Source organism: Nanorana parkeri, unplaced genomic scaffold, assembly GCF_000935625.1.
Source record: "Nanorana parkeri isolate BGI_ZX_2015 unplaced genomic scaffold, ASM93562v1 scaffold2494, whole genome shotgun sequence".
Classification (NCBI taxonomy): Eukaryota; Metazoa; Chordata; class Amphibia; order Anura; family Dicroglossidae; genus Nanorana; species Nanorana parkeri.
The window spans coordinates 10404-22108 of record NW_017308762.1 but is presented as its reverse complement, the minus strand read 5'-3'; the positions used below and the strand labels follow the sequence as shown (position 1 = coordinate 22108).

Sequence of the window (11705 nt, the reverse complement as noted above, 5' to 3'; positions counted from 1 at the left end):
CGGTGGAAGAAGGGGAGGCGGACCGGTAAGGAGTGTGACCAGCCCAACTGAGGGTGACCCTGCAGAGCCCACCATAGAGAGTCTATGGTGGGCTCTGCAGGGTCACCCTCAGGTGAGCTATGTGGGCTCTTCAAGGGGTGTAACTAGAAATCACGGGGCCCCATACAAAACATTTTTGTATACGTTTCTCACACGTATTGAGCTCTTAGTTTGCCGTTGACTGGGCGGATCTATAGGAAAGGCCGCGGCCGTCTACTTACAGCATATACATGATGACGCCGATGCTCCATATATCGCACTGCTGGCTGTAATCGTGAGCGTTGATGATCTCTGGCGCTGCCGGGGGAAGCGGAAAACCAAATATTAATAATACACATAACACTTATAAACGCTGAAACTGGCGGCGCGCACAACCTGCTGATGGCCCTAATTTATCCCCTGGTGGGGGGCGGGCAGATGTTGGTATGAATTATGCAGCGGCCCCGGTGTGTTCTGCCGCTCGGCTCTCCCAGAAACGATGACTGGCTAAATATCCCGATGATAGGCGACTTTTTAATTGTTCCGAGCGACGGCGGAAACAGATGGGGGCGCGGGACGCCGGCGAGCCGCGCTTGTTAAATCTTTGATGTCCTGGATGCTGATGCTGCAGGAGACGCGCCGACGGGACGGATGAATGACAGCCGGAGAGATGGAGGCAAACTAACCATCGACCGGCACAAACCGCTCTACAAATGTAACAACCCGAAAGTAAATGTAACAATCGCATTCTCTTCTTTGTTACGTTTTGTTCTGTTCTCATTGAAAGCGTTTTGTTGTCTCTGATCGGTAACACACAAAAAGACAAAGACAACACACGGTCTTTTGGATACAGGAAAAGGAAATGCTGTGTCTCCAGAGTCTTTCATTGGATGCTTGCGGAAAGACCGGAATTCTTTTTCATTGGACACCTCTGTTGTCGCTCCAAAACGCGCGTGCGTCGCGCGTTTTTAAAATAGGAAAACGCGCAAAAACGCGCAAACTGGCGGGGGGAAACGCGCGTGTGACGCGCATATATAAAGCGTTCAGGTGTGAACCAGGCCTAAGTGCAAAACTGTTCTGTGTACTCTGCAGAGTTAGTTCATCTCTGTGAACTATTCATACAAGTAGGGACGCACCGATATATCGGACGCCGAAACATATCGGCCTGAAAATGGCACTTTTGGCTAAATGCCGAAAGTGCCATTTTCCTGCCGATACGTCGGCGCATCCGTGATTTCTTTCCTCCCCGCTCGGCGCAGCTCTGTGTCCCACCAGGGAGGCGAGAAAGTGACAGCCGGCCAAACGCTGCGTGAGGAGAGCGCTGTGAGCGGCCGGTGTCTCTCCTCCCGCACCGCTCGGCCGCCTATCACAGTGCGGCAGAGCGGTGTGGGGGCGGAGACAGCGCTGTCATGGGAGGCTGAGCTCTCCTCCCTTCACCGCTCGCTCAGCCTCCAGTGACAGCGTGTCAGAGAGGAGATCAGTGATCGCTGAGTGTTTGCAGATAATTGAGGACAGAGTATGTTGGCTATATCCTCAATTATGAATGAATGGGAAGTGATCTACATCACATCCACATCACTTCCTGTTCATTCATGACTGTGGTTATAGTAAACATACTCTGTCCTCATGTTATCAATGAACAGAAACACTCAGAGGATTCCTATTCATTCATAACAGGGGATAGAGAAAAATAGATTGCGGACTCCGTGGGTCTCTCTGAGGACTCCGTGTGTCTCTCTGAGGGCTCCGTGTGTCTCTCTGAGGGCTCCGTGCGTCTCTCTGAGGACTCCGTGTGTCTCTGAGGACTCCGTGTGTCTCTCTGAGGACTCCGTGTGTCTCTCTGAGGGCTCCGTGCGTCTCTCTGAGGACTCCGCGTGTCTCTCTGAGGACTCCGCGTGTCTCTCTGAGGACTCCGCGTGTCTCTCTGAGGACTCCGTGCGTCTCTCTGAGGACTCCGCGTGTCTCTTTGAGGACTCCGTGTGTCTCTCTGAGGGCTCCGTGTGTCTCTCTGAGGACTCCGCGTGTCTCTCTGAGGGCTCCGTGTGTCTCTCTGAGGGCTCCGTGCGTCTCTCTGAGGACTCCGTGTGTCTCTCTGAGGACTCCGCGTGTCTCTTTGAGGACTCCGTGTGTCTCTCTGAGGGCTCCGTGTGTCTCTCTGAGGGCTCCATGTGTCTCTCTGAGGGCTCCATGTGTCTCTCTGAGGACTCCGTGCGTCTCTCATCGGGGGAATAAATTAGGGCCATCGGCAGGTTGTAGGGATAGCCTTCCACCTATGTAATGAAGAAGAGGCATTGGGGAGGTGTTCTGTAGTCTGGCCGTAAGGTGACAACGCTCAGATCACAAGACACAATGCTGACTGATTCGGCTCCTGGACTGGGCGGGGGCATGACGTAACCTGGGCACTCGCTCTCTGATCCTGGGGGCCCCATGAAGACTCACCCATATAAACAGGAGTGCCACATGTGGTCTGCAACATGTTCTCACTGCCGACTCCGCCCTTCTGTACCGCCAACCCGAAATCCGTCACCTGCCAATGGGAGCAGAAAGCAACTTTAAAGGGCTATTGAAAAATTCGACTCACCAGAAACGATTTATAACAGAAGGAAGCTGACCGATTATTCTACTTTGTGACATTAGATGGGGAACCTGATAATACTGTATGTGCATATCACTCTCTATAGGCACTATGGGTGACATCACACACTGCAGGGCGCTATCTGGGGCCCTATGTACATATCACTCTCTATAGGCACTATGGGTGACATCACACACTGCAGGGCGCTATCTGGGGCCCTATGTACATATCACTCTCTATAGGCACTATGGGTGACATCACACACTGCAGGGCGCTATCTGGGGCCCTATGTACATATCACTCTCTATAGGCACTATGGGTGACATCACACACTGCAGGGCGCTATCTGGGGCCCTATGTACATATCACTCTCTATAGGCACTATGGGTGACATCACACACTGCAGGGCGCTATCTGGGGCCCTATGTACATATCACTCTCTATAGGCACTATGGGTGACATCACACACTGCAGGGCGCTATCTGGGGCCCTATGTACATATCACTCTCTATAGGCACTATGGGTGACATCACACACTGCAGGGCGCTATCTGGGGCCCTATGTACATATCACTCTCTATAGGCACTATGGGTGACATCACACACTGCAGGGCGCTATCTGGGGCCCTATGTACATATCACTCTCTATAGGCACTATGGGTGACATCACACACTGCAGGGCGCTATCTGGGGCCCTATGTACATATCACTCTCTATAGGCACTATGGGTGACATCACACACTGCAGGGCGCTATCTGGGGCCCTATGTACATATCACTCTCTATAGGCACTATGGGTGACATCACACACTGCAGGGCGCTATCTGGGGCCCTATGTACATATCACTCTCTATAGGCACTATGGGTGACATCACACACTGCAGGGCGCTATCTGGGGCCCTATGTACATATCACTCTCTATAGGCACTATGGGTGACATCACACACTGCAGGGCGCTATCTGGGGCCCTATGTACATATCACTCTCTATAGGCACTATGGGTGACATCACACACTGCAGGGCGCTATCTGGGGCCCTATGTACATATCACTCTCTATAGGCACTATGGGTGACATCACACACTGCAGGGCGCTATCTGGGGCCCTATGTACATATCACTCTCTATAGGCACTATGGGTGACATCACACACTGCAGGGCGCTATCTGGGGCCCTATGTACATATCACTCTCTATAGGCACTATGGGTGACATCACACACTGCAGGGCGCTATCTGGGGCCCTATGTACATATCACTCTCTATAGGCACTATGGGTGACATCACACACTGCAGGGCGCTATCTGGGGCCCTATGTACATATCACTCTCTATAGGCACTATGGATGACATCAAACGCTGCAGGGTGCTATCAGGGGCTGTATGTACTTATCACTCTCTATAGGCACTATGAGTGACGGGAATATCTCACACCGACCTTAATATTCCCCGTCATCTCCTCCTCTGATTGGTTCTCGTTACTCTTCACTAAAATGTTCTCCAATTTCAGGTCTCTGTGGGCGATATCTGTGCAGAGACACCAACATGAAATCTAACATCTGATTGGTTGTTACAGAATACAAAGTTACATTGTATCAGCTGACTCCTTATACTGTATGTCCTGTGCACTCCAACCGCGAGTTCTCCCTCCTGATTCTGTTCCCGCCCACTAGGAGCTCTGGGTGTCCCAGCTGGGATGGTGGGGGCCCCTCATAATGGGCACAGCGGGTGTACAGACCCGGGAACTCAGCACAGGGATGGTGGGAGCTCCTCATAATGGGCACAGCGGGGGTACAGACCCGGGAACTCAGCACGGGGATGGGGGGAACCCCTCAGAGTCTCAGCAAGGAGTGTCAAGGAGTTAAGAAAGCAAAGTTAGCTCCCGATCAGTTTATAACTAGAAATGTGCACACAGATAGGACAATGCAGAGAACTATACAAGGACCCCCCTTCATACTCTCCAGTAAGTCATCACAAAAATCCAAATTAAACTATTTCAGATTATTAGGTTATAATCAGCGATTCTTCATCATTTCCATTTATCTGTGATGACCGGCAGTGCCCAGCAGGGGGAGCCAGTGGGCAGCAGTAGAAGGCACAATGATGCTGGTGATGCTGATTATTATCTGGCTGTGTATATGTCTTGATGATAAACTGCAGTTATTGGTGATCGATGGATGCGGCGATCAATCTGCATTCACAATCAACTTTGTAGCAAAAAAAAAAAAAATGCAGAACGCAGGAACTTGTTTAGACAATTGTGCTGCAGCAACTACAGCAACCCAAAAACACTGAGTTTCTGGTGTGAAGAAGGAAACATCTGAGCGGTTTCTATGGGCAACGTCGCAGCTTCTCCATTGGTCCAGGAGGTGAAGAGAAAGCAGCATATTCATTATAAGGGTGAAGTCTGCCCAAAAAGTGTGCACTGTGCCTATCAGCGCTGAACTAACGCCGGAGTGACCATGCCAAAAATTCCTGACCTGAAAAAAAGGGACATCAGGAAGGAAAGAGAAAGTGGTGTGCACCCCCTGTGCTGTGCCTGCCCCGATCACCACTTAGTATATAGAGCTCAGCCAGTGTCAGTGAAGCCGGAATGGAATGCAGAGGGCGCCCCCTGGTGTTCTGAGTCTGGTATGTATTTCAATGCAGAGGGCGCCCCCTGGTGTTCAGAGTCGGTGATGTATTTAAATGGCCAGAGTTCTGCTTTAACTGGTTTATTTCTTACATGCTGATATTTGCATAACTCCTCCCAAGAACCAGCCCACTGCTTGCATCAGGACTCTTTAGAGGAGTACAGGTGGCAGGGTGTGCTGAGGTTTTCAGGAAGCTATGTACAGATGTACAGCTGTGTGAATAGAGCCCAGGGCCCCAGTGTCCTCAGCTGTGTGATTAGAGCCAGGGGCCCCAGTGTCCTCAGTAGTGTGATTAGAGCCAGGGGCCCCAGTGTCCTCAGCAATTGGTGTGAATAGAGCCGGGGGGCCCGGTGTCCTCATTTGAAGTCTGCCCAAAAAGTGTGCACTGTGCCTATCAGCGCTGAACTAACGCCGGAGTGACCATGCCAAAAATTCCTGACCTGAAAAAAAGGGACATCAGGAAGGAAAGAGAAAGTGGTGTGCACCCCCTGTGCTGTGCCTGCCCCGATCACCACTTAGTATATAGAGCTCAGCCAGTGTCAGTGAAGCCGGAATGGAATGCAGAGGGCGCCCCCTGGTGTTCTGAGTCTGGTATGTATTTCAATGCAGAGGGCGCCCCCTGGTGTTCAGAGTCGGTGATGTATTTAAATGGCCAGAGTTCTGCTTTAACTGGTTTATTTCTTACATGCTGATATTTGCATAACTCCTCCCAAGAACCAGCCCACTGCTTGCATCAGGACTCTTTAGAGGAGTACAGGTGGCAGGGTGTGCTGAGGTTTTCAGGAAGCTATGTACAGATGTACAGCTGTGTGAATAGAGCCCAGGGCCCCAGTGTCCTCAGCTGTGTGATTAGAGCCAGGGGCCCCAGTGTCCTCAGTAGTGTGATTAGAGCCAGGGGCCCCAGTGTCCTCAGCAATTGGTGTGAATAGAGCCGGGGGCCCCGGTGTCCTCATCTGTGTGATTAGAGCCAGGGGCCCCAGTGTCCTCAGTAGTGTGATTAGAGCCAGGGGCCCCAGTGTCCTCAGTAGTGTGATTAGAGCCAGGGGCCCCAGTGTCCTCAGCAAGTGGTGTGAATAGAGCCGGGGGCCCCAGTGTCCTCAGCAAGTGGTGTGAATAGAGCCGGGGGCAATAGAGCCGGGTGCCCCGGTGTCCTCAGCAATTGGTGTGAATAGAGCCCGGGGCCCCGGTGTCCTCAGCAATTGGTGTGAATAGAGCCGGGTGCCCCGGTGTCCTCAGCAATTGGTGTGAATAGAGCCCGGGGCCCCGGTGTCCTCAGCAATTGGTGTGAATAGAGCCGGGTGCCCCGGTGTCCTCAGCAATTGGTGTGAATAGAGCCCGGGGCCCCGGTGTCCTCAGCAATTGGTGTGAATAGAGCCCGGGTGTCAGGATTATGTACAATATAGAAGATGATCCCCAGTTACCTTTCTTGTGCAGGTAGGCGATGGCAGAGGCCAGGCTGTGAATGACGTGTCTGGTTTCCGTCTCTGGGAAACGCTTTCTGCGCAGGAGGATCTCCCGCAGCTCCCCGCCCTCGCAGAGCTCCATCACCAGGTACATCCGCTGCAAAACAAACTGACAAATCTGAGACAAGGTGACAGAGAGCGGTGCAGGTGACGCAGAAGCATCTCACAACAGTGTGCTCAGCACTATGTAAAGCTGGCCATACAAGGGGCGGAAAGAGAAAAATGCTTTCATCCCCCCTGCCGGGCCATAGTAATCATGTAGACAGCACCCGCGGCCGTATGAACACCCGAAACAGCCCCTGCAGCTCATTGGCTGCAGTCACTGTCTGGCCGACAATTCTGGACCATTACTGATGACATCATCTCAGCCTAAGTGAAGTCAGTGCCTGGAGCTCAGGGACAGCTTTATAATGATACAATGTGGAGCTTTTCTGAGAAACAAATACTGTTACTGTATATTGTGAGATGTCAGGAATTTATTCATGGGGATTTGTAGCGTTACAAAGTGACAGGTCCACTTTAACGAGGAACTTTACTCATGTATGTGAAATGACAATAAACACAACTTTATAAATGTTTAGTGATGACAATCTACACACAGATACTTCTACAGCAGTGGTTCTCAACCTTTCTAGGGCCGGGACCCTTTGGTAACATTTGCCAAGTTGTGGTGACCCCCAACGATAAAATTTAGGGATGACGCGGCTGCTGCAGCGACATCTGGCGGCGTGGCGGGAGAACTGACACTGCCGCACTAGGAGAGGGCTGAGGAGGACCCTCACCTTATTATTGTTTATTTTTTTTTATAATTTTCATATTTTTTAATCATTTGTTTCTTATTTCTTTTTAATCGCTATTTAATTTTTGTAATTCTTTTTTTTTTATTTCTTTAATTCTTTTTGTATCTATTTTTTTTCCCACTTAACTTCATTGCTATCACACAGAGGTAACAAGCCCCTGTGTAATAGCAATTGGAGGTGACAGGTTCTCTTTATTGACCCTGTCATCTCCTGTGTAATAGCAATTGGAGGTGACAGGTTCTCTTTATTGACCCTGTCATCTCCTGTGTAATAGCAATTGGAGGTGACAGGTTCTCTTTATTGACCCTGTCTCCTCCAATGCAGGAGTCCTAGCACAGCACTGTGCTGGAACTTCTGTGACAGGTGAGAGAGGAAGACTGCTATCCCCTCTCACTGTGCACACGGAGCAGCAGGTTTACTTTTAACCCTGTCGGGGGTAAAAAAAAAAATTATCCTGGAAAGGTTTAGTCTGCTGGATGAGAAAGTTTTTTTATTTTTCTGACTGACGGCGGGCCCGACGTCAGAAAAAAAAAAGCAGAGAAAGTGCTTCTCTCCTGGGTGGCCGGAAGCCGCTAGGCGACCCCTGGCAAATCGTCATTCGACCCCCGACGGGGTCCCGACCCCCAGGTTGAGAACCAATGTTCTAGATAATTGCCGGCTTTTTATTCTTTGCGTTCCTTATTTATCTTTTTCCTCCCCATTCTTCTCACGGCTGCCATTTTTTTTACTAAGGGCAGATTATTAAAATATCTCCCTTTACTTCCTGGAACTCTGGCACACGTGACTAGGACATGTGACCGTGCACAGCATCTCAGGGGAGGAAAATGTCTTCTCCCTGAGATTACAGATGAGATTTCCCAGCAATGCTCTGCTGATGTCACCTCCCCAAGAAGCAATGCTTGGGCACAGATTACATCATTAATGCCCAATAGGACCAGGAAGTGGGAAAACAATAATTGTAAGTAAAATAAAAATATATTTAACTAATGAATGTCAGATGATTTCATATCATATATGCAGGAGGTGCATGCGGATATAGTTTTTAGTGAAAGGTGGTGAAGCTCCTGTACATCACAGTTTATTTATGTGGGTTGCCCTCAGTTGATACTAATTTGCAACATTTATGTATAAATATTATATCTGATCTGGACAATGTGGTTCTCAACCTGTGGGTCGGGATCCAAAAGTGGGTCACAACCCACAGTTGAGGGGGTCCCCACGTGCCTTGTGCTGCTCCTCAGCCTCCTCCTGGGGTGACAGAGTCAGTTCTCCTAGGTGGCGCTGCAGCGGCCGGAGAGGATCAGAGAGAGGGGAGCAGGCAGGAGGGAGGGGAGGTAAGTGCTCGATCACCATAGAGCCCACAACTAGGCACTACAGAGCCCGCACTGGACGCCACCAGAGAGTCCCACTAGCCACCTGGGAGCCCACACAGATACTAGTAGTAGTGGTGCATTCCTACATTTTACCGTTGGGGGTCACCACAACTTGGCAAATGTTACCAAGGGGTCCCGGGCCTAGAAAGGTTGAGAACCATGAACTGCTTCTTTTCCTGAAGTGATCTGCACTGCGGTAGAATATATCTAACAGGCGATCCCATCAGAGGGTGGGACCAGAGGGACATAGAACATTATGTAATGAACGCCGCCGTATTATGTGCTGCAGCAACCAATAGCAGTTTACTTTCCTGACGCCCTCTGGAATTAAAAAGCCAGACAAGCGGAGAGGCTGACCTTGGGGGTCTCGAAGACTTCCTCCAGGTGGATGATATGTTTATGACAAACTCTCTTCAAGATGGAAACTTCACATTCCAGCAGCTTGACAGCAGAACTCCCGGCCTAGAGAACGGAAAAAACGAATCAATTAATGATCACCCCAAAAAATGGGATATTTCTCTATATCTAGATACATGTGCAGCTACCCCAAAGGTAAGACCTAGCGCTATCTTCAGGGATGTCTGTAATATAAGACCTACCACCAAACTAGGTCTTATTTTCGGGGAAACACGGTCTCACCTTTTCTCGGTTGACTTTCTTGATGGCCCACTTCTTGCCGCTTTCCTTGTGTGTGGCTTCAATCACAACGCCAAAGTTCCCTTGTCCCAGCTTCTTCCCAAAAGTGTAAATTTGCTAAAAACGTAAACGTACATTTAATTAATGGCTAGTAATAGTAAGGAGAGAGGGGGAACGACTGGAAGGGAGAGGAGGGGAAGAGAGGAGGGGTGGAAGGAAGGGAGAGAGAGATAAGAGGGGGGTGAGTGGGGGAGAAAAGGGGGAGCAGGAGAGAGAGAGAGAAAGAGACTGTCGAGATTACTGCCGGGATCCGCCCAGCTGCGTGAGTGACAGCTGGCTCTGCCTATCTAAAGGCAGAGCCAGCTGTACCCGCCCCCTCCCCCATCCGTTCCGCCAGTCAGCGCTGGAGGATGTGACAGGGAAGAGGGGGGGAATCCCTGCGGGGAGCCGTGAGTGACAGTCACAGCTCTCTGCGGGGAGATGATCGAGAAGTGAGCGAGCGACGGTATGTGTTCGCTCACTTCCCGGTCTATTGAGCTGACGTGTGATAGTTTCATTGTCACAGGTCGGCTAGAACTATGAGGCCGAGTGATTTTCACTCCCCTCATAGTTCTCCTTTAACTGTTTTCTTCAATTGGCAGAGGGGACAGAGACAAGACCAGTCACCCTGCACAAGAAGAGAGAGAGCAGCAGTGGGCGGTCTTTATTACAGGAAGGGGCGGAAACAAGACCAATCACCCTGCACAAGGAGAGAGAGCAGCAGTGAGCGGTCTTTATTACAGGAGGGGCGGAACAAAGACCAGTCACCCTGCACAAGGAGAGAGAGAAGCAGTGAGCGGTCTTTATTACAGGAGGGGGCGGAGACAAGACCAGTCACCCTGCATAAGGAAAGAGAGAAGCAGTGAGCGGTCTTTATTACAGGAGGGGCGGAGACAAGACCAGTCACCCTGTACAAGGAGAGAGCAGCAGTGAGCGGTCTTTATTACAGGAGGGGGCGGAGACAAGACCAGTCACCCTGCATAAGGAGAGAGAGCAGCAGTGATTGGTCTTTATTACAGGAAGTCTCACACGGGATGACTGCACAGATCTGGAAGAATACACAGGACTCTGGTATGGGGACAATGTCTGCTGATCCCGGAGTTCAGCTTTAAGATTTAGGAAGAGCCAATCACTGCAGCTACAGAACAGAAGCAGGTGAGTAAAGTTCCGGTGATATACACAGTGAACCTGGAGCGGATGATAAAACGTTCAGTCAGGAGAGCGGAGATCCCGGAGAGGACACGTGCATCGTACGGGCCGGGATAGAAGATCCCTACAGTGATCCCATGCTAGGACTATAATGATTAGACTCATCCGATGATCAGGGTGATGAGCGCTCGTCTCTCCCGCATTCAGCGTGATACATTACATGAGATTACAGCCGGCGCATACCTGGATTGCAGCTTCATCGTCCATGCGAGTGTGCGGGACTTTGTTGTCTGCGCTGTTGCTGCGAGACCACTGCGACGCCATCTTCTTATTTGCATCGGCACTCTCCGGGCTCAGCATCTGAAACACAAAGAGCGTCCGAGTGCAAACGCTGCAAACAGGACAAAGTGATACAGAAAGATTGTTGGCAACATTGTTATACATTTACGCTTCTTTCAAGTGAACCTGTCATGACAGAAATACAGGACACGCTGTCGCTGACTTGCTTTTATAGGTTCCGGAGCCGTCATCCTCATCCTGATATCACTATATGGCGAGGGCCTGACTGGGAACAAGCATGCAGGTCAGGGGTGCAGCCTTTCCAAATTTCACTGGCTGCATGCTTGCTACAAATAGCTGGCTCTTTAAGCAGTAAAGCCGGGATCAGAGTAAACAGCCCTATTATACATATATATAGCTCTGACATATACTGCAGCGCTGTACAGAGGAGCTTACACTCTAATGTCCCCTCCCCCCACAGTCACATCAGTCTCCATACAGAGGAGCTTACACTCTAATGTGTCCCCCCCCCACAGTCGCATCAGTCTCTGTACAGAGGAGCTTACACTCTAATGTCCCCTCCCCCCACAGTCACCTCAGTCTCTGTACAGAGGAGCTTACACTCTAATGTCCCCTCCCCCACAGTCACATCAGGCTCTGTACAGAGGAGCTTACACTCTAATGTCCCCTCCCCCCACAGTCACCTCAGTCTCTGTACAGAGGAGCTTACACTCTAATGTCCCCTCC

General features: G+C 50.5%; 1 protein-coding gene across 1 annotated transcript in view; it reads right to left on the bottom strand.

The window, feature by feature from the left end:
- The window catches only part of LOC108801788 (serine/threonine-protein kinase 33-like), a 26111-nt gene extending 15072 nt beyond the window's left edge, over positions 1-11039 (bottom strand). The window contains exons 1-7 of the mRNA XM_018573700.1: positions 10923-11039; positions 9495-9608; positions 9213-9317; positions 6641-6779; positions 4025-4113; positions 2458-2545; positions 261-336 (exon numbers count right to left, since the gene is read on the bottom strand). Of these exons, the coding sequence (XP_018429202.1) occupies positions 261-336; positions 2458-2545; positions 4025-4113; positions 6641-6779; positions 9213-9317; positions 9495-9608; positions 10923-11039 (728 nt within the window). The remainder of the gene's footprint in view (positions 1-260; positions 337-2457; positions 2546-4024; positions 4114-6640; positions 6780-9212; positions 9318-9494; positions 9609-10922) is intronic.
- Between the last annotated feature and the right edge of the window lie 666 nt (positions 11040-11705).